Source organism: Rhinopithecus bieti, unplaced genomic scaffold (genome assembly GCF_001698545.2).
Source record: "Rhinopithecus bieti isolate Rb0 unplaced genomic scaffold, ASM169854v2 scaffold_1673, whole genome shotgun sequence".
In the NCBI taxonomy this organism is placed as follows: domain Eukaryota; kingdom Metazoa; phylum Chordata; class Mammalia; order Primates; family Cercopithecidae; genus Rhinopithecus; species Rhinopithecus bieti.
The window spans coordinates 8,663,209-8,685,870 of NW_016804690.1; the positions used below are offsets into that span (position 1 = coordinate 8,663,209).

A 22,662-nucleotide genomic window follows, 5' to 3' on the forward strand; every position below is an offset into this window, starting at 1 on the left:
TTTATAAAAATTGCAATGCAGTTATAACAAATGGAAATTAAAATATTAATTTTCAAAATATACAGTAGATTGTAAGTATCTTATTATGAAAGGGGAAGGTACAAGTATCATGTTACTTCTTCATCAATTTGGAAAATAACCTCGCCTCCTTATCTGCCTAGTTCACATATTCCCTACCTTCCTCATGCTCTATTTGTTGGACACAACAAGGTTTGCTATATTGTTTTCTCTTGGTTTATTTTCTACACATTTTTTTATATTCCCAAGGGCAAAATAAATAAAATAAAACAGACCTTGACCCTAAACTACACAACCAACAACAAAAATCCATGCAACACAACAATAACTTTCTGTGACCAAGCTGGAAAATCGTTTGCCTCTTTCCATCTAAGTGGTTTATTCTTCAAAAGTTACCAGAAAAAAGGGGGCATGGATTTAAAAAAGCTGATCCTAGTGCAAACATTACTCCATTTACCTCTGACACATAAAGCAAACATGATTTAATCAGTATCAAAACAATGAAGCAAAAAAAAAAAAAGTCTGCCCACTGAAAATCAATAATGCAAAAGGTATATAGTGTTTGTCTAACCCAAAAACAGTGAGACAAAAATGGGCCATATTTAATTCATCTCAGTTGGTAGTGGAGACCCATATTTGACACCCTGCACTTACTGGCACTGTTCTCAAGATGACCTGTGACTAGGACTGCTCTGCCCCACAGCCACCAGGACTGCTTCAGTTCATCTGGTACCCCACAGTTGTCTTACATAACAACCACACATCACAACTCCCAAAAGTTTCTTCCCTAATGATATACCCTCTCTATATTCTATGTTACCTTGTTTTAAGCCTTAAGGAGTTAGTAGTGTCACTATTTGTCCTGTTTACTAGCTGACACACATTGAAGTTGTCCATAGAGAGTAAGACACCAAGGCTGGTTAGGGAGAATAAAGGCTCAGACTTTTGGAGATAAAATACAGGGAAGTTCTTCTATGCCCATATTATTTTTGGTTTTACTGCACATGTTCTACATTTCAGCACTAGGTTATAGATTTGGTCCAGTAATCTTTTCACAGGCCTTTTTCTGATTGATCTCAGTTGGTCTTTTTTCTGAGAACCAGGTCAATGACTTCAAATGAAAGCAGATAACTTTCTTGTCAACTGATTTCCTTTTATGGTGTGATAATGGAAAAATTAGGGAGTGTGCCTCATAGATTCCCTCTCCTCAGTGACTCTTTGTCAGACAGCTGGCTGTCATCTGGGGTGACAGGGTAAATGGGCCACAAGCCTGTCATCATCTGGCAGCCAAGGCAGGGCTTTCTCACAAGGTAGTGGCAGATTTCCAAGAAAGAAAGCAGAAACATGCAAAGACACTTGAGGCCTGAACCACCAGGATGTTACTTTTGCCTTATTCTACTGGCCAAAGCAAGGCACGCAGCTTGACCATGTTTGGAAGTGGTGGGGAATAAACAGACTCTCCTTTGTGATGGGTAGAACTAACTATACAGTTAGCTGCAAAGGACCTGCACAGAGGGGAAGGTGAAGAGTTGCGATTTTTGCAATCTCCTATGGCTGCCAAACCGTATATTCTCCCTTAATTTAGATGATATACGATCCAATAAGAAGTATCAGTTTTTATATATTAGTAGCATTTATTCAATGTGATGTAATAGGAGTAACACGCAATTGGACATCAGAATATCCAGGTTTCAGTTTTGTCTTTTCCACTGGACCAGATATAGTAGCTTCCTATTACTGGTGGAATAAATTACCTCAAACTCAGTGGCTTAAAACAGCATGAAATTTTATTATCTTATAGTTCTGGAAATCAGAGGCTCCAAATGAGTTTCACTAGGCTAAAATCAGGCCTGTATTTCTCCTGGAGATTCTAGGAAAAAAACCATTTCCTTGATTTTCCCAGCTTTTAGAGACCTCTTTCTTTCTTTCTTTCTTTCTTTCTCTCTCTCTCTCTCTTCTCTCTCTCTCTCTTTCTTTCCTTCTTTCTCCCTTCCTTCCTTCCTTCCTTTCTTTTTTTCTTTTCTTTCTTTCTTTTTTTTGAGATGGAGTTTTGCTCTTGTTGCCCAGGCTGGAGTGCAATGGTGTGATCTCGGCTCACTACAGCCTCTGCCTCCTGGGTTCAAATGATTCTCCTGCCTCAGCCTCCTAAGTAGCTGTGATTGTAAGCACGCACCACCGCCCCCAGCTAATTTTGTATCTTTAGTAGAGATAAGGTTTCTCCATGTTGGTCAGGCTGGTTTTGGTTTTGAATTCACACCTCGGCCTCTCAAAGTGATGGGATTACAGGCGTGAGGCACTGTGCCCTGTGTACATTCTTTAGCTCATGGCTCCTTCCTTCATTTTCAAAGCCAGCAGAGCAGTGTTTCCTTGGACCTCTGCTTATGTCCTTACATGTTTTCTCTCTGACTTTTACCCTCCTGCCTTCCTTTATAAGGACCCTAGATTACATTGGGCATTGTTAGATAATCCAGGATAATCTCCCCATCTCAAAATCCTTAATCAGATCTGCAAATTCCTTTTACCAAGTAAGGTAACATTCACGAGTTTGGGGGATTAGAACCTGGATATTGTTGGGGTGAGCATAATATGACCTGCTCTGCCAGAGTTTAGCAATCTATAGCCTGGGGGTCTGCCACATGTTTATGTAAATAGAGTTTTATTGGAGCACAACAATGTTAATTCTTTACATATTTTCTGTGGTTACTTTACTACTACAGCAGCAGCAGCGGAGTTGAGTTACAATAGAGTTCACACGGCCTGCAAAGCCTAAAATATTTACTATCTCATCCTTTATAGATAAAGATTGCTGACCTTGTAACTAGATTTACTGTCACCTTGGGCAAATTACTTATTCTCACTAAGCATAATAGAATCATAACTTTATAGACTGGGAAAGAACCTTAAAAGTAATTTTGGTTAAACTCTACCCTATACATTTCTCTGCATAAATCACCTTTTCAGAATAACTGGTGAATGGCCATTCAGCTTCTGCTCCAAAACATGGAACTAAAAGGAGCCCACTATCTCATGAAGTAGCTCATGTTTATTTCAAACAACTGTAATTCTGCAACAAATAGAAATATATTATTTATATTGACCAAAAAGTTGCAGTCTCTTGACTTTCTTGCCTAGTCTTATTTCTGCCTTCTGAGACCATAGAGAATAAGTGAAATCTCTCTTCTTTCTGAGAGCACTTTAAAAATTTGATTCTGCTATCATATCTTAAAGTTATTTAGTTATTTGCATAAATATGTGGAGTGTCAACAAAGGAGAAAGAGATAGTGTTCTCAGATCAGAACCTTGCTAAACAAGCTGCCTGGACTTAGCTGTCACTATTGCCTGGATGCAAGGGAGTCACTGCCCCTGGTCTAGCTTTTATGAGTTTCTCTATTTGTGCATGGGAAATTCACCAAAAAGGGTGGGTTTGCGCACTGTTGACGTCTCCCTTTCAGATGAGGCACTTGCATTTCCTTGTTCAATAAATCATATGAATATGGCTTTCAGCTCGCACAACATGGATGCCCAAGCCTCAAATCCCTCTCTTATAATTCTGATTCCACCTCCAAGAGAATAAAGATGCTGTTAATAGGCTGTAACTAAAGGGAAAACTAAGAAGCTCAATGAAACCACAACTCCACTGTTAATCGGGGAAAACCAGACTCCTCTAGAGGGCACTGTAGCACTCACCGAATTCTGTGAACTGAGAACACTGTTCTAAGAGAATCTGAACAGAGACCAGCTCTTAAAGAAAGCTGTCCATTCCCTGGGAGTGAGGTTAGCGAGGGGGACAGAGTTAAGCCAATAAAAAGGGGCTCAAAAGAGCTAACTTGTTATTGGAGCTACAAACCATGTTTAGATTAATCTCTGGTGTCCTATCCTAAGTCTAAAGCTTCCCTGGTGCTTTATTCACAATCAATTCCTGTATCCGACAATATTTACCTAATCCTTACTGTGCGCTAGTCTTTGTGTTAGGCACTGATGGAAAAAAACAAAACAAAACAAACAAACACAAAAACTCTGCCCAATTTTGCCAATTTGCCTTGAAGTCTCTTTCTGTTTTGTTTATTAGTAATCCTTATCTAAAATCCCTTAGCAATTGGAGTTCTCTTTCTCCTTCATTCTTTATGTTGAATGATGTCTCATCATCCCCGTCAACAAGTTAGAAGACCGGGAGTAACTCTATATCTATCCTCCTTTCTCTTTTCAATTTGGCATCCCATTCTACCAATTTTACTTAACATTTCTCAGGTGTATCCTGCTCATTTCCATTGCTCCTTGCCACTGCCCTAAGGTAGCATGATCTTACTTCTGCTCACCTTTCCAGGTTTACCTATCACCATTTCCCATTCTGAATTTACATCCAAGAGTACTGAGCTGCTTGCAATTTCATACCTTGTTCTACTTTTTCTTTTTTTCTCTTTTTTTGCCCCTCCCCGACTTACCTGGCTTATTTCTACTCATCTTTTAACATTCAGCCCAAGCATCTCCTCCAAGAATCTTACTTAAAATTACCCTTCCCATCCCTTCTTCTGCTACCAGATTAGGTGAGTTGCCCCATTTCTGGACCTTTAGAGTCTGGATACATCTTTATTAATGCTCTTTCCATTTTATCTTGCATACGAGATTGTGAGCACCTTGAGGACGGGGGCAATTCTATGTGATTCATCTCTATATCCTTGATGTTTATTCCAGTCCTGGAACATAGCTGGCCCTCAATGAATGTTATTTATGTCAATCAATATTTAAATCAATTTGATAGTACCCATGAGCTGAGGCCCCAGACAGAGGAGGGGTGTACAAAGAGAAATGTCAATAAAATGACCTATGTATCTTGGGATATATCTCTGGGCCTCCTACAGCAGTTCTCCCTCAGATGATAAATTTTCTGACAATGACGTGCATTACTGAAACATATTCCTTTCATTAATAGTTAGGTTTCTTCAACAGTAATAATTAGGATAACACTTTCTCTCACTATTTCCACAACTGGAAGAAACTCCTAGGAAAGGAAAGTATATAAATTTGTGATTTAGGAGACAGAGGCCAATTTCTCTCCCATTGTAACCAGTAAATACAGAGTTATGTAAGGGTCCAAAGAGTACTATCATAGCAAAGTGCTGGCAGAGATTAGCGATGCTTTACTCCTGTTTTGTTTACCATAATGAACTGGTCAATAAACATCACAAATTGTTTATCTATATAAATCTTGACAGATTACTCTTTATGAAATCCATTTAGCAAGTGAGGTTTTCCCATAAGGATGAAAAATGAAGATTTTAAACAGATTGTGGGAGAAGCTCTGGCTGTACCAAGAGAGTCAGTGTAATAAAGGTTTCTTTATATTAATATTACAAAAACCATTTATCCTGGCAAAATCAATATTGCAATTCATCTTAGTTTGGTGTTTCTCTTTCTAAGCTTAAAATGTCTTTTCCTTTATTATGTATAATTTTGTTTTAATAAATGTGAAATATATTTCATTTAGGAGGTACTCTTGAGGAGGGATAACTTATAAAATGACATCAAACTTGTAGCTTATTTGCTAAAGAGTCTTGGAAATGTTTAAAATTATATTTGAGTGGCAGAGAAATCTAAAGGAATCATTTTATTTAATCATTAATTACAAAATTATCCCCAGTGTCCTTTGGGGTAAAAACAAACTACAATGTTCAGAAAAGTCTTCTCCTGTGAACTTCATTTAGGAAAAATTCTTACTGAAGTCAAGCGATTATAACAAGTCAGATAAGTTGACTATAACAATGGCTTGGATAAGAGACTATAAAATTAAGAATAGACACATTTAATTGCTCAAAACACTGCATGCTTTGGATGGAAAAAAATAGAACTACACCAAGGAACGGAATTATGTTATACACTGGAAGCTATTACTCTAAATGTAGTATATGTAAAATAAGTGTGATTGTTCCAGGAGTGAATGGTAATAAAAACTGAAATACTCAAGAGACACTTATGCATGAGTGGTGCAGTTATACATATATACACAAACACACACACACACACACACACACACATTGAGAGAAGCTTTTCTCTTATTGTTTATGCACACTAAGATTATATTAAAAGCCTATAAACAATAGACTCTGCATAATAGCATGTAATGAAATTAAGAGCAAATCAAATATTTTTGCACCTATGATTCCATTTTAATTATAATACATAATTTTCTCAGCTCTAAAACTTAACCTAAACAAAACTTCTATATGAAATGAAATTCTGATATAATGTGTATAGATAAAAGACCTAATATAGTTGTTTGAAGGGGAAAATGTCCTTTTATCATGACCATAAAAGGGCAAACTACAGTACAGTGGTTTTCAAGAAAACTGTACTTTATTTATTCCCAAGGGGATATTAGTCCATAAAACAAATTTGCAGCTTATTTGGCAGTCTTAGCTTTTATCAGCCTTTTTAAGGGCGTTGAATGATTACTCAAGAGATCACACTGTAAAAATTGCAGTGGGGAAAAGTAGCTCCGTCCATTCAGCATCTTTATTAGAACATAGAGGTGAATCCAGTTGACATTTTAAACGTACCACAAGGAGAGTACCTTTTTAATGGTGAGTGGTCTTCTTACATGTGCTCTTTTGCTTCTCTACTACCTCATGGCACCAACATTGCTTATCCTCATCAGTGCCATTGGCATAGGCTACATGTTTGAATAATTCACTGTGAGGGAACAAATTTTATTTGCTATTATGGCAAAATGCCACTACTGGTATTTTTACAGTCAACTTTGGATCCAAGAAATTTAAGCTGCAATAAAGTTATCTTATTATATTTACATCATTTGCATCTTTTCATAAATCAGAATAATACTGTATTCTCCAACCATTGTGGATAGATAAGTTTAGTTCATAAAATAGAAGCTGAAATATAACCCATATTAAGGCATCAACAATATTTGAACCTGTCTTCCTCAAGCAATTTTCTTAGTGAAATTTAGCCTTCATAGAACTAACTATAGAATTTTAAGAGTTTTAGGGAGAGCAATGATTTACCCCTGGTTTTCTATTTTTGCAATTGGATAGTCACTTGAAAAGATAATTTTATGGGTATCTAATCTAAATTTTTAGCTGACAGGAGAACTGCTTTTGTAAAAGCAAAATTTACAGTATTCCTAATTGAACAACTGGATTCAAACTAATCTGTAAGATATACTGTGGGATTTTAAAAAGCAATATAACATCTTTTTTGCTATTAGTTAGTTTATAAAGAGAAAGCTTTATACAGGTTTTACCAGGAACAGTAGTTTTATAAACATCTTTTCTATTTTCCTTTATTTTATGTTGATTCTATATTTGTTTAGCTCAAGCATTCTTTTCAATTTGTTGGCTAAAACAAACCGTCTTACTCTACAATGCTATTGGTAGGTGTAACTTATACTATGAATTATTAATCAAAACACTATTCTCTTTGATGGTTTATTTGTCTTGTTTTCAGATGTCAGCCTTGTAATTGTCATCTCTCAGGAGCCTTGAATGAAACCTGCCACTTGGTCACAGGCCAGTGTTTCTGTAAACAATTTGTCACTGGCTCAAAGTGTGATGCTTGTGTTCCCAGTGCAAGCCACTTGGATGTCAACAATCTATTGGGTTGCAGCAAAAGTAAGTGAACTCTGGCTCAGTGCTGGTTTGTGAAGCAGCATCTTGCAGGGGACTGCATCTCATTGTTTTCTTTCTCCATTTAGAACTCATCAGAAAGACTTAGTACAATGTGAAGAATGTAGGTAAGAGACGGAAAAAAAAACACATTCAGTGAAATATGTGTGCTTTTCCTTGATTAGACAATTGGAAATGATAATACAATTATGTTCGTAGTGGGAAATTTACAATGGTTTGTTGGAATGAAATCGACAATGAGGTGATTAAATTCCTAGGTGTTCCCAGACCAAGGGTTTTCCCAGGACACAGGACTTTCAGTGGTAAAATCAGGACAGTACTGGTTAAACCAAAATAGTTGGTTTAACTAGACAAAGACATTTTCATGTAAGTTTTTGTTTGTTGTTTGCTTTTTTAACAAATAAGGGGTGTATTATTGTTTATTATAAGTTTGATATTCTTCCATCCCCCAAAGTTTATGGGCACTATTATGTCATTAGTTGTTTATTGACATTATAATAATTAGTATCATCCACCACAGCATATTACTCACCCTATAATTGATATTTCTTTCTACTTTAAGTTACACTAATTAAAATATCTCTCACATTTATATTTTTAATTCCTTAAAGCCAAAGATTCCATGTAAGTATCTTTTGACTTCTCAACATCACTTCTCAGTTCCTTGAATTGACCTCACAAGGTCACCTGCAGTTCTACAATTTCATAACATATTGACCATTTTCCTATATTTACTTCAAGATCATACATCCTTACCTTTTCCAGAATTCCTAAGAAATGCCTGCTGGGAACATGTGGTAGGAGCCCTCTACAACATATTGTGCTATGCATATTCTCCTTGGGGTGTCCTGAGACTGTCATGAGTCACAATGATAGGAAACGCCACAAGTCATGACAGATCATCACAAACCAGCATGTCTGGAACTCTGCTATCTACATTTAAGGGGAGAGGGAGAGAAATAAGTAATGGAATATTGGACTCCAAAACAACTGTACTAGATTTTGAGGTAATGGAAAGCAAGACGTAGCTAGTGATTAAGAAGATGTATTCATATTTTGTACCTGTGTAGCTTCTCTTCAGCATCCCACATTTCATCAGTCCCTCTGATTTCAGAATAAGTAAAACTAGGTATTCATGCTTCTTTTGGGAAGGAACTATCGTAATTCCTTTCATATATAAATACAGTCTAAACACAAATCTGGACTTCACTGGCCACTTAATTACGATGTGTCATATATTGATTAGCAATACAATTGATTGCTTTGTATGCAACAAAAATTCTAGCATATTCCTTTTGGATATGAGTTGTAGATCATCATTTATAATGAAATTATGGTATCTAATCTTAGTGATTTCTGATTGATTCTGCCACTAATTTTGTGAAAATATTGGCCCCTGCTTTACTTTATGCTACCAACTCTTTCTTGCATTTGAGACACAGTCTGGGAATTATCTCTCAGGCAAAACTGGATAGTCATGTCACTGGAAAGCTAGTCTACAATTTTTAGTAGTGGTAGACATTTACTTTTGTATTTTATTAACTGGACATTTTTTCCAAGTGTTTCTGATTTGTCAGAATTTTTAAAAACTTTCACATTCCTAATGAGTCTTCCCTGGACATATTTCTTTTGGTTTTTGATCTCTTTAAAATCATGATACATCATACTGAGCACAATCCTTCAACTGCTTGTGGTTGTTGCTTCGTCTGTTTTAGGTTTTAACAAAATTTTCAAAACACTGTGTAAAGTTAGAAGCTCAGCATCAGCAGAGGCAATTTATTAGAAACAAATGAGACAACATGCCTGTCTTCAAAGGGGTTCAAAACATAGCTAGAGTGACGGACACTGATAATAGGAGGGGAGCAGAAAAATGTAAATGTTGGCATGAGGATGCAGGGTGCCAGCCTTCTCTCCTGTTCTAGCTTGATAATCACATGGTCCTTGTTTTGGATCCTTGCAGAAGCAGCCAGAACAACTGGCTTCACAAAGATATGATGAGATTGAGAGGAATGTAGTGCTATCTGTTGTTGACACAGTGAGCTACCTCTGGCTAGTATTTTTCTCTGTATCCCACAGATGTCAAAAAGTGTTTTCATTTAAAATTAAAATTTCTCATGGTACCCCACTACACAGTTTGGGAACTGCAGGATTATAACCCTCATTATATCTTCTAGGGGCCACTAGCAATAGTTTAGTAATATCATCTGTGATTTTTTTTTTTTTTTTTTTTTTTGGCGGGCTATCAGGGTAGGAATCCTAGGATTTAATTTCCAAAATGCAAGAGGATTGAATTAAAATAAAGTAGTTAGACCTTTTCTTAGAGTCCATTTCCCTGCTGAGTGTTTCCCTTCTTTCCTTTAAATATTGGTTTCATGCTTTCAAAATGATAGTCATGCTTCTTGAGAGGAAGCAAAACAGGAACGAACATAAATTAAATAGTCCTCTTTTCTATATTCTTTCTTAGTGAATGATATTACAGTTAGTTCAACCTTCTATGAACTGAACTAAAATCATACACACACACACACACACACAAGTATACAGTTAGCCACTTACTGTTTAGTAGTGTTTGTCTTCTTGACACTATTCTCATTGTTATTTATTCATCTTCATATCCACATTTTTCTTTATCTCTCCTTACCAGAAAGCCTCCTCTAGCTCTGCTTTTATTAACAGCTTTATTAAAGTATGATTTACATATTATACATTTAACCACTTTAAGTATATGGTTTGATGGATTTTGGTACATTTATACTTGTGCAAGCATTATTATAATCCAATGGTAGAACACTTATGTCATTTCAAAAAAGTTCCTTTGTGCCCATTTCCAGGCAATCACGACTCCTACCTCTAGCCCCAAAAAACGAGTTATAGGGTCTTTGATGAGATAATTTTGCCTTTCCCAGGAGTTTTATATAAATGAAAGTATACGACATTTAGCCTTTTTACAATGTATAGGCTTTTGTATCTAGCTTCTTTCTCTTAACAAAATGTTTTTGAGGTTCAATCACCTTGTTGCATGTCTCAGTAGATTCTTTAATTACTGAGTAGTATTTTATGGATATACTATCTTTTATTTACCCATTGATCAGTTGATGCATAGATTGCTTTCAGTATTGGTCTGTTATGAATAATACATCCATGAACATATGGTTACAAGTGTCTGTGTGGACATTCGTCTTTACATCTCTTTATATCCTGAGAATAAAAAGGCTGGTTTGTATACTGAATATATTTTTAATGTTTTAAGGAACTGCCAAATTATTTTCCAACATGGCTGTATTATTTTACATTTACATTAGCAATTTATAAGAGGTCCAGTTACTCTATAGCCTCAGCGACATTTGGCATTGACTCTATTTCATTATAGCCATTCAGTGAGTGTGTAGTAGTATCTCATTGTGGTTTCAGTTTGCATTTTTCCTGGTGACTAATATTGAACATCTTTTCATGTGTATTGTCATTCATGTGATTTTTGGCAAAGTATCTTTCAAATATTTTGCCCGTATTTTAGTTGAGCTGTTAGTCCTCTTACTGAGTTAAAGAATTCCTTATTAATTTGGGATAAAATTTGCAAATAGTCATCCCATTCTGTGGATTTGGTTTTCGTTTTCTTAATGGTATACTTTAAAGAGCAAAAGCTTTTACTTTTCATGAGGTCAATTTACTAAGCTTTTCCTTTATGGGTCATGTTTTGTGTCCTATCTCAGAAATTTTGGGCTGACTCAATGTAAAAAAAAAATTCTCCTTTATTATTTTAAAGTTTTACACTTAAACTTTTACATTTAGATCCATGAAATAATTTGAATCAGTTTTGTACATGGTATGAGTTAAGCATCTAAGTTTTTTCTTTCATTTTTATTTTTTGACACATAGATATCCAAATGTTCCATTGACATTTGTTGAAATTGCTATCATTTCCCCATTGAATTACCTAAGCATCTCTGCAAAAATGCAGTTGACCCTATAGCTAACATCATATTCAAAAATGAAAGACTGAGATCTGAGATCGGACATAATACAAAAATGTCCACATATTAGCCAGAGCAGGTAATCAAGAAAAAGTAAGCAAAAGTCTCCCAAATTAGAAAGTTGATTTTCTTTACTTGTAGATGATACGATTCTATATGTGGAATATCCAAACGAATTCACAAGAAAGCTACTAGAGCTAGAGCTAGCAAACAAATTCAGCAATGTTCTTTGTTACAAAATCAACACACAAAATTAGTTGTGTTTCTATATGCCAGCAATGAACAATCTGAAAAAGAAATTAAGAAAGCAATTTCACTTATAATGCATCAAAAATTTAACCAAGGAGATGAAGACTTGTACATTATCTGTTTTCTGTGTGCTTCCAGGAAACCTATAGTATAATTCTGCAATGTTATTTCTATTCACTGTTCCTTTTATGCTTAGCCATGTGCTCTCCAGTGTCTCATGAGTTTCATGCAGGATCCATGTGTGATCACTTTTCTATTAGGATACTAAGATAGAAGTAATTTTCCCCATGGGGAGGGGGGAGGGGGGAGTGATTGCATTGGGAGTTATACCTGATATAAATGACGAATTGCTGAGTGCTGATGAGTTGATGGGTGCAGCACACCAACATGGCACAAGTATACATATGTAACAAACCTGCACGTTATGCACATGTACCCTAGAACTTAAAGTATAATAATAAAAAAAAAAGAAGTAATTTTCCCATTAGTATATATTATCTGTGCGTATTTATTGCCAAATAAACCATTTATAATTATTGGGATGTAAGAATCAAGGATGCCTTCCAACCTACTGGAGGGTAGAGGAAATAAAGGTGATATTTATTGAGCAACTACTTTATACACACGCACACCCCTACATACATATGTGCATACATACACACACATACACACGCACCCCTTATCTTCAAAATAACCTTGACAGGGAGACATTATCATTCTCTTAATATAAATGAGAAAAGGTTCAGAGAGTCCAATCAATATTTGATTGTAATCATACAACTACCAAAGTTCCAAAGTTGGAGATTCAAGCTCGTGGTTCCCAAAGAGATGGATCTAGTCACAGTATTATACTCTCATTCCATAAAAGGGAGTCTGGCATATGCAAATAGCATTCTTGGCAATTTTGATGAATGAATATATGAACATTTTCTAGGAATTCTACTTCAAGCACATAAAGGGTCAAGTTTTCTCATGCCCAAGATGTAATAATATTATTCTCAAAAGTGTTGGTAAGTCATCTAAACCTTCTGGTTTACGAAAATTTCAATTTAAATACCAAAGAGGTACTATTTATTTATGCTGTGGAGTCAGACAAGATTGTGGTTGACATGGTCATAGCAAGTAATCAGCTTAAACGTTTGGAAAGAGCCTATGTGTGTGAAGAACTTTTGTTGCCAAGGAAATTTTCATGTAATGCAAATCATTTTCTACACCCTTTGACATGGGAGTGAAACATCTATCTCTCTTTCATTTTCATTCATCCCCAAAGCATTTTGCTGCCTTAGAAAATCATCTGAAGGTCAGTTTTGATTGCTCTAACTCTGAAATCTGTTGTGTTCCTGATAGCATGCAGAGTTTTAGATGAAATCACTAATATTCACTAAAAAATGTTAAATTGCCGTGAATTGCAAGGTTGTTTGAGAGTGCCATAAATGAGGCAGTTTATGATATTTGTGGCTGCACCAAGAACAACAGGATTTCAAACTCTAAATTAAAATCCACTGAAAGGGTCAAATGCATTGTCAGTGTTCATCCGATCAACGTGACCATATCAAATATGCAAAATCCATGAATTCAAAAATGTAAGGTGCTATTCGGAAATAATTCTTTTCTCATGTGTCATTATGAGATTGTTGCTACTCTTTTCCTATGTCTAAATAGGCATATAGACTGTTGGAATGTTAATAGAACAATGCAAATTCCAAAGAAGAAAAAGACAAAAGGAGAGCAATGAGCATATATCTAGTTTGACTATTTTAAAACATATGATATAAATATTGTCTGCCTTAGGATCAGACTTTGTCTTTAGGAAGCCTATTCATAATACTTGGAATTTTATATATTTTACATTCAGTGCTGTGTAGAATAAAACAACTTTTTCCCCCTCTGTTCTCACACCACTATCAACATAGATAGTGAACAAGCAATTGTTCTACTTTGGTGAACAAGCAATTCTGCAGCATTAATATCCTGCAACCCAGTTCAATTCTTGCACTATATACCTGGAAGTAGTGGCAGATTCCACAGGTGAGGGCTCAGTTCCCAAGGCTGCCCCCAACTTCTAACACTACTCACAAGCTCCAGGTTATTTTGCCTGTGCTTGTAACCCTCTGGCTATAGATTGGGGTGGCTGTGACTCCCTCCTTGGGTTCAATTAATTTGGCAGATCAGCTCACAGAGCTCAGGAAGCACTTATTTTTACTGATTTATGATACAGGATATTACAAAGCATACAGATGAAGCAATGCATAGGACAAGACACGTGGAAAGGGGAGCAGAGCTTCCATGTTCTCCCTAGGTGTCCCACCTTCCAGGAACCTGCACGCATTTAACTACCTGGAGCTCTCCCTGTACCTCCACCGTCCCCCTGCCCCACAACCATGGCCTCTTGGACCTTTTTTGTGTGTGTGTGAGACAGAGTCTCTCTCTGTTGCCAGGCTGGAGTGCAGTGGTGATCTTGGCTCACTGCAACCTCTGACTCCCAGGTTCAAGCGATTCTCCTGCCTCAGCCTCCTGAGTAGCTGGGATTACAGGTGCATGCCATGATCCCTGGCTAATTTTTGTATTTTTAGTACAGTTGGGGTTTCACCTTGTTGCCCAGGATGGTCTCAATCTCCTGACCTCATGATCTGCCTGCCTCGACCCTTTATAGCAACTTCATTGGATAGGCATGACTGAAGCATGGATGTGGCAGACTACCACAATTACTACTTGAGACCATCACTATGACAGTTACTACTGTTACTGCTTGAGACCATCATTACAAGACTGAACGAAGGGGGATGAATACAGAAATGAAAACTAAAAACAAAAGTATTTCAAAGGAAGGGTAACATGGGAAGAAGGGGATCCCTGCTTCTCGTGAGCAAGGGCAGCTGCCTGAGCTTCCACAGCCCTTTGTATTTATTGGGTAGAAAGAGCAGGGAGGAGGAGGTAATGTTTGGTCAGTTGCTTGATTGATCACAGGTTCCTATTATTACTAACAGGCTTCAGATGTGCCTAATCACAAGAAACACTTGTGCCTGTGTTGTGACTGCCCTCAGCATTTCTTCTGGGTGCAGATACAGTTTGTCAGTTTGCCAACATCCTGCTTTCATGAGAACTTGCTGTTTACTCATATAGCCTCCAGTGGTATACTGAGTTGATCATGACCCTCATTCTTTTGGCCTTCAACACATGGACAGCTATGTAGAAATGTGATTTAAAGAAAAAGGGAGTATGATTTCGTACTAATTGACTGAGTGGGGAAAACCAGCAAGGCTGCCTATTCAGAGTCTTCTTGGCCTCTCTCTGCAGCGTTCATTCCTCCAGGGTATGGGACAGGACCCCTCTAAAATGAGGGTCTCATAACCCACAGTCAGACAAGGTAGGTCAGAAAATTTCCTTATGGCCAGCTCTAAGACAGAAAGGTGGAGGAAGATTAGAGTATATTTTTAGTTTCTGTGGCCTGCCTTGGGGAGAAAAAGGAACAGGTAGAAGCAGAACAGAAGAGATAGACCCTATTTTCTGAGGCCTACTTCTGAAGCCTCAAGCTCCCCAGTATTGTAACAGAAGACTGTCCTTCACCTGTATTGCTTTTAAATTGTTCTGAAGCTGCTTCAGGACCCCTGGACAAAAAACCAATACTTCAACAGAAGACATGCTTATTGTGTCAGTCACCAAGGAACTAACAAGGGCTGTGGAAGTTATGAGCCAGGAACCGTGGACAAAAACGCGTGTGTGTGTGTGTGTGTGTGTGTGTGTGTGTGTATGTGTGTGTGTGTGGTGTATAAAAATCAAAGTGCTCTTGAAATCCGTAACAATTTGATTATATCTTTTAGACAGAGTTCATACATTATATCTATTAAACAGAGTTCATCACTCATGGGTCCTGGTGAATTAGCAGTAGCTCTGAGGTGGAAGTCTTTGCCTAGTTTGCAGAATAACTTCATTTTACTGTTCTCTACTTTTCCACTTTGCTCTGTCCTCCAAGATTCTATGTGGTTTGCATCAGCAGCCTCCATTGCCCTCTGGCTTTTAGTTAGTTGATTTCAGCTGCTAGGAGGGACCCACCAAACATCTGAAGGGCAGGTGGAAAAGGAAGTCGAATATTTAATTCCCCACTCCCTGTGTCCAAGTAGAAGTGGCCTCAAGCTAACTGCATCCCTCCATGAGTGGTCATAGCTCCTGTCAGGTGATGCTCTTCATACAGTACTTTCTGTCCCTGAGTTTTGTCCCCATTTAAGCTAGAGACAGTGTGCAGAGAAGAGTTAACATAGCAAGCCTGACTGCTTATTTTTAGAAAGACCTGCTTACAAAGCTGGCCTTTGGCTGGCATCTGGATCCACACTATCCCCAGAACTGATAAGAGAGGACCACTGCACTTAAACATTTGTACAAAGTACGGTTTAAGCTTAACACCTGCTTTCCTTGTGGGGGTCTTAAATTTGGGTAAATGCCGGACAGAGGCTGCTCATATGAACAGCCCCCAATAAAAACCCTGTGCACTGAGTTTCGAAGGAGCTTCCCTGATTGGCAAGACATTACACACATTTTCATAATGCATTGCTGGGGGAATTAGGCCTGTTCTATCTCTACTGGAAGAGAATTCTTGGAGGCTTGTGCTTGGTTTCCCCTGGACTTCATTGATATGCCTTTTCCCTTTGTTGATGAATTCTGTAACCTTTCACTGTAATAAATTTTAGCCATGAGTAGGACTATATGATGAGTCCTTGAGTCTTCCCAGTGAATCATTAGACCCAGGGTTCAGGGTTGGCTTGAGAAACCCTGACATAAATAGCGAAAGAGCTCTGCAGTTTCTATACCTGAGAGTACTGCACCATCTCTTTTGCCCACCCTTTTGAAAGTTCTTCCTTTATTAAGCTCTCCCCAAGTTACTTTTTCTGAGTGTGCTTTCTTTTAGTGAAGCTTCTAATGACTGTAGATATTTCATATAAAAATATTAATTATTTAATGGATTCTTTTCTGTACATTATATTTACATATTTCTTAAAACAAAAATATTAATGGTTTAAAAGTAAGGTAACACAGCAACCTGTACCCTTGACATCTTATTTAACGAGAATGTTTGATTAAGTTGTGTTTCTTTAAATGGATGGGGGATTGTGCATCTTGTTTAAACTAGAAAGTAGTACACAAACTGGTGGTGGTTGATTGTCCTTAAAAATATTTAGCTGTTGTTTTTCTCCTTTACGTTTCTGTATTCTGGGGAGGAAAAGAAGAAAATTAACTCTCAAAAGCAGAGAGACTAAGGAAAATTTACAGTGACAGAATACAATGTTTTCATGGTATATATTTATATTATGAAAAACGTCACTTAAGTAGTTAGATGAATGTTCTTATTTTTTATGTGCCTGATAAGCAATCGTATCACATCTTAAATACACCTCTAACAGGTGATGGTACATTCATATAGTATATTCAAATTGTTTCTTGATAATATTTAGATTATTTGACATCCATAGCTATTTATATCACCAAAGATTGTTCTTTCTTTTACACTGTGCTCCCTGAAGCAAGATAAAGCATTGTGCTTAGCCATAATGGAATGGAAAGCTTCCTCTCAAAAATCCATATATGCAATTACAATTTCAGAGTTTCATGGAACTAGTCAAATGTTAAATAACTGTGGCTAAAAAAATAATGCTTATGCATCCTTGGATGGTTGTCTCAAAAAAAAAAAAAAAAAAACAGAGGACACAAAGAAAGAAATAATGTAAACTATTGTGGTTTTTTACCCCTGTCTATATGTATGCCAGCTGCTTTGACCTAAAAGTTTTTTTTTTATGCTTTTGGATAAAAGCTTTGTTTTAGAGAACTCATGAACCCTTTGTTTATTAATGTCTTGGTAAACCACATGTCTTCTTGATAAAGTAATCCTGAATGAGAAAGACCTCTTTGCTGGATATCTTACTTCAGTTTGCTTTTCTGTTTATTGATTGCTTTGCTAATAAATGCTCTCTTCATTGTAATTTAGCTCCATTCCAGCAACCTCCGCCCAGAGGACAAGTTCAAAGTTCTTCTGCTATCAATCTCTCCTGGAGTCCACCTGATTCTCCAAATGCTCACTGGCTTACTTACAGTTTACTCAGGGATGGTTTTGAAATCTACACAACAGAGGATCAATACCCATACAGTGAGTTTAAGGGTTTGGTAATAGAAATAAATATTCGGAGAAATGACACATTAGTTAAGTTCTTTTACATTGAGGATAAATGCTGTTGTGGTTTCCTTTGGCACAGAGTGTTTCAGACAGAGATAGAATTACAAATTTCACTAGTAATCAAAGAAATACAATAAAAATGAGATGCTTAATCTCTGATAAATACTAATCCTTATCAAATTATCAAAGATAAAAAAAATGACCCCATCAAGAATTGATGGGAATGTGGGGAAGTTGGAACTTTTATAAACTGCTGAAGTGTCTGTGTGAGTTCATTAGTATAACTTTTCATGTACAATAATTTGTTAAAATCTATGGAAAATCTTTCCTTTTAACATAACATTTGACTTAGCAAACCTACTTTAGGAAGTTTATCTCAAGTGAATAGTCATAAGTGGACACATAAGATGTCTATACCTATACTATTTGTAATATCAAAATATTGAAAATGATTCAGATGTTCACCGGTGTTTCAGTAGATTATAGTATATGGCATAACAGAATCCTGGTACATTGTTAAATAAATTATAGGCTGTGATAGCATATAAACTGATATCTTAGTTCACATATCAATAAATGGAAAATGTTCATGACATATTGTTTAAGGCAGGGGTCCCCAGTCCCCAGGCTGTGGACAGGTACTGGTCCATGACCTGTTAGGAACAGGGCCACATAGCAGGAGGTGAGCAGCAGGCCGTCAACATTACCCCCGAGCCCTGCCTCCTGTCAGTTCAGCGGTGGCATTAGATTCTCATAGGAGCACGAATCCTATTGTGAACTGTGCATGCGAGGGATCTAGGTTGTGCCCTCCTTATGAGAATCTAATAATAAATATAATGCACTTGAATCATACCAAAACCATCCCTCCTCACCTCCCCATCCTTGGTCCATGGAAAAACTGTTTTCCATTAAACCAGTGCCTCGTGCCAAAAAAGTTGGGGACCACTGGTTTAAAGTAATTAAAAGATATTAAAATAATCTGAGAATTATACCATTTTAATTTACAAATACTAGAAGACATAATAAATAGATCTAGTTTTCTCTAATTGTAAATATTATAGAAAATTTATCAGATATTTCTATTATAATGAATTCAAGTTTTTTATTTCTCAGGTTAAAGAACTATTAAATCTGGAAGTGGAGTACTGACACTCAAGCAAATAGTATAATTTAATACACACATTGCTATTTCTGCAGAGATAGAACACAGCAACATAAACATTTGAAAGAGGAAGGATATAAACAAGCCATCAAGCCTATCTTTGCCTTTGTAACTTTTATGAATATTTTAAAGGAGCTTATAGAAATCAAATTATTAGAATTCATTGTCTTTAAAAAACATTTACTCAGATGTTTTAGATACAGTTTCTCTAAAGACAGAATGAAAAAACAGAAATTATTACATTATTCCAGCTCTGTCTTCTCTGATTTTTGCTTCTAGCCATGTTTAGCTACACACTAGTTTAAGAAACCTCGGAACAGCAATTCCAATTCAAGTTTCTATTTTGTTCTCTTCGTTTAATACACAGTTTTCCAAATTCGACTTTAACCATGCTTAATTAGTTAAAGAACTGTATAAAGCTATGTCGAAACACTGAAATTCCATAATCTTCCTTAAAATGGTTAGGAAGATGCCTTGTTTTAACATTTTAATTGACTTTAAAACTCCTGCATCGCAGAGTTTTATTTTGTATGCATTATACTGGGTTTCATTTTGCACCTAATTCGTATGACTAGAATTTAGCTTCTTATGTCCGTCCCTTTCTCTTGGCCCTACATTTCTCTTCAGTATTCCAAGTCTTCGTTAAAGTTAATGGAAACTCTGAACTTCATGATGCAGATTGCAAAGGGAAATGAACATCTGTCTACATCTGCCATGTTGGCAAAGTATCCTAAAAACCTGCTACTAGAATGTTTATTTTCTTCCAAATATCAGCATGGTCCAGGTGTCCTGAAACTTAAACTTTTGTGACAGAGAAAGAGAGGAGTTATAAAAATATTGAAAATGATTTTGAAATGACAGTACCACTGGTTGAGTTATTTCTGAAGTTGTGAATTAGGGTCACCCTATTTTCCATACAGCTTAATGCAATAGCAAAATTAAACTTAAAACTATCAATGATATTATTCAAGCAGAGGCATGATTTCCATAGTAACATATTGTGATCTATTTTATAGAACATCACATGTTATTACAGCACTAGCTGTTTTGATGATTGCACTCATGTGGAATCCAAATAACAGTTTCTTACATAATAAATGTGCATTCATTCACTAATCAGACATTTATATAATCCTATTAAACAAGGTATTATTTCCTAAAACCATATTTTTCATTAAAAAATGCCACTTCTGGCATTTCTTGACAATCACTGTAATTAATGATGTGAAAATTATCTGCATGATGGCATTTGAACAGTAAGAACAATTGGTTAACACTGTCAGAACTTTGTATCATTCTAATAATAGCTTCATGTTTATTACTCTATTTCTAGTGCATGGCTAGCATGTGTAACATGTAAAGGAAACACTACTTATATTCAGCTGGATGAACACAAATCTTTGGGTTAAATCAAGGCATTAGGAATTATAGGTGGAGAATCATTGAACTTTTCAAAGAAAATTAATGGTGTTGTCTTCCAAGCAAGTTTGACAGTTTGTTTGAGACCTTTATAGAATTCTTTTTTAGAATGGAAACTCTTTCTAGCTGGCCTAATGTGCTATGGGATTCTCTAAGACATACTTTCCTTCCTAAGATCATGATATACTGGTGTACCATCTTTAAAGCTTTCAAATTATTTGTTATTAGTAATAGCATGCAAACAATGGTGAATAATTTTAAAGATTGTGAATAATTAACTTTAAAAAACAAGGTATATCTTTACGTTTTATTTAAGGTAGAGGTCAAGCTAGCACTTTGGGTGATCACACATAATCAGCCCTAACAATATCTCTATTGTAGCCCCCTTCTGGGTTGCACATAGGTATCTTATGTGTCATGGGATGAAAGTGAACAGTTAACGGAGGAAATAGCACTCTTGTGTTACTGTTGCAGGTTTAGGGAGTGGATAGTAACTCATACTGTTTTTTGGTGTTGTTCCTATTTGAGTTTGGAATCAAAGGAGCACTAGACATAGTAGGCAGATCAAATTTAAAAATAAAAATGATCTTCATTACTGATGAAAGTCAGATTAGAGACTATATCCTTTTTCCTGCAGGAAGACAAATTAGAAGAGAGAAAAAGCAATGGGTTGATCTAAACATAATTTGCTCCCTACCCCCGACTCCCTAGATTCACAGCCAGATGAGTTGTTCCTCATTTGGGATGCCATGAGTAGGGATTTAGTCCTTAAACGTCACTTTAGAGAAATCCTTCCACTGGAAACTAGAGGATGATTACTTTTACATGTGACAATGATTTCTATCACCTATAGATATTAACATAGTTTAAGTTTAGAGTTTTAGACAACCAAATATTTTAATGAGCCCGGGGATTTCATTTCTACCCTTATTCATTTCCATCTTTAATATTATAATTTATAATCCCATACTACATCAAGGGATCAATGTAACAAGTGGTAAGATGGTTCAGTTACCTCTGAGAGGAATAAATGAAGAAACATAAGATATAGAGACAGGATGAGAAAACAGAAGATAAGATGACAGGCAATTGTTTTTATAAGGCTCTTAATATTCTTAATGCAGTAGTTTCCCCTTATCCATGGTTTTGTTTTCCGCAGTTTTTTACCCATGGTCAGCAATGCTCCAAAAATAGGTGAGTCTACAGTACAATAAGATGTTTTGAGAGAGAGAGAGAAAGACCATATTCATATAACTATTATTGTGGTATATTGTTAGAATTGTTCTATTTTTATTTTTAGTTACTGTTGTTAATCTCTTACTCTGCCTAACATAAATTAAACTTTATCATAGATATGTATGTATAGGAAAAAGAATAGTATATATATGTGTGTGTGTGTGTATACATATATATACACATATATATATATACGATTTAGTACTATTTGTGGTTTTAGGAATCCACAGGAGATCTTGGAATGTATCTCCTGTGGATAATAGGGGACTACTATATTATTTCCTGGAACAATAGATCAGATATGTATAGAAAAATCATTCATGTGTTTAATAAATAAAATTTTGATCAGTGCTTATTCCTGACCAGAAACTCTATCAGCCACTAGAAATACAAAGATGAAAGGAATAGTTTTCCTTATGGAGTGGAGTGGGGAGACATATAAGTAAACCAAAGTAACAATAGAATATATAAATGTTGAACCAGAGTAAACTTGGGGTGTTAAGAAAGCACAGGGTGGGTCGGGCGCGGTGGCTCAAGCCTGTAATCCCAGCACTTTGGGAGGCCGAGACGGGCGGATCACGAGGTCAGGAGATCGAGACCATTCTGGCTAACCCGGTGAAACCCCGTCTCTACTAAAAAATACAAAAAACTAGCCGGGCGAGGTGGCGGGCGCCTGTAGTCCCAGCTACTCGGGAGGCTGAGGGAGGAGAATGGCGTGAACCCAGGAGGCGGAGTTTGCAGTGAGCTGAGATCCGGCCACTGCACTCCAGCCTGGGCGACACAGTAAGACTCTGTCTCAAAAAA

The 22,662-nt window shown here is 36.5% G+C and overlaps 1 protein-coding gene across 1 annotated transcript in view; it reads left to right on the forward strand.

Moving 5' to 3' along the window:
• The window catches only part of USH2A (usherin), an 821,881-nt gene that overhangs the window by 207,111 nt on the left and 592,108 nt on the right, over nt 1–22,662 (forward strand). The window contains exons 14-15 of the mRNA XM_017870028.1: nt 7,480–7,643; nt 17,856–18,014. Coding sequence (XP_017725517.1) covers nt 7,480–7,643; nt 17,856–18,014 — 323 coding nt within the window. The remainder of the gene's footprint in view (nt 1–7,479; nt 7,644–17,855; nt 18,015–22,662) is intronic.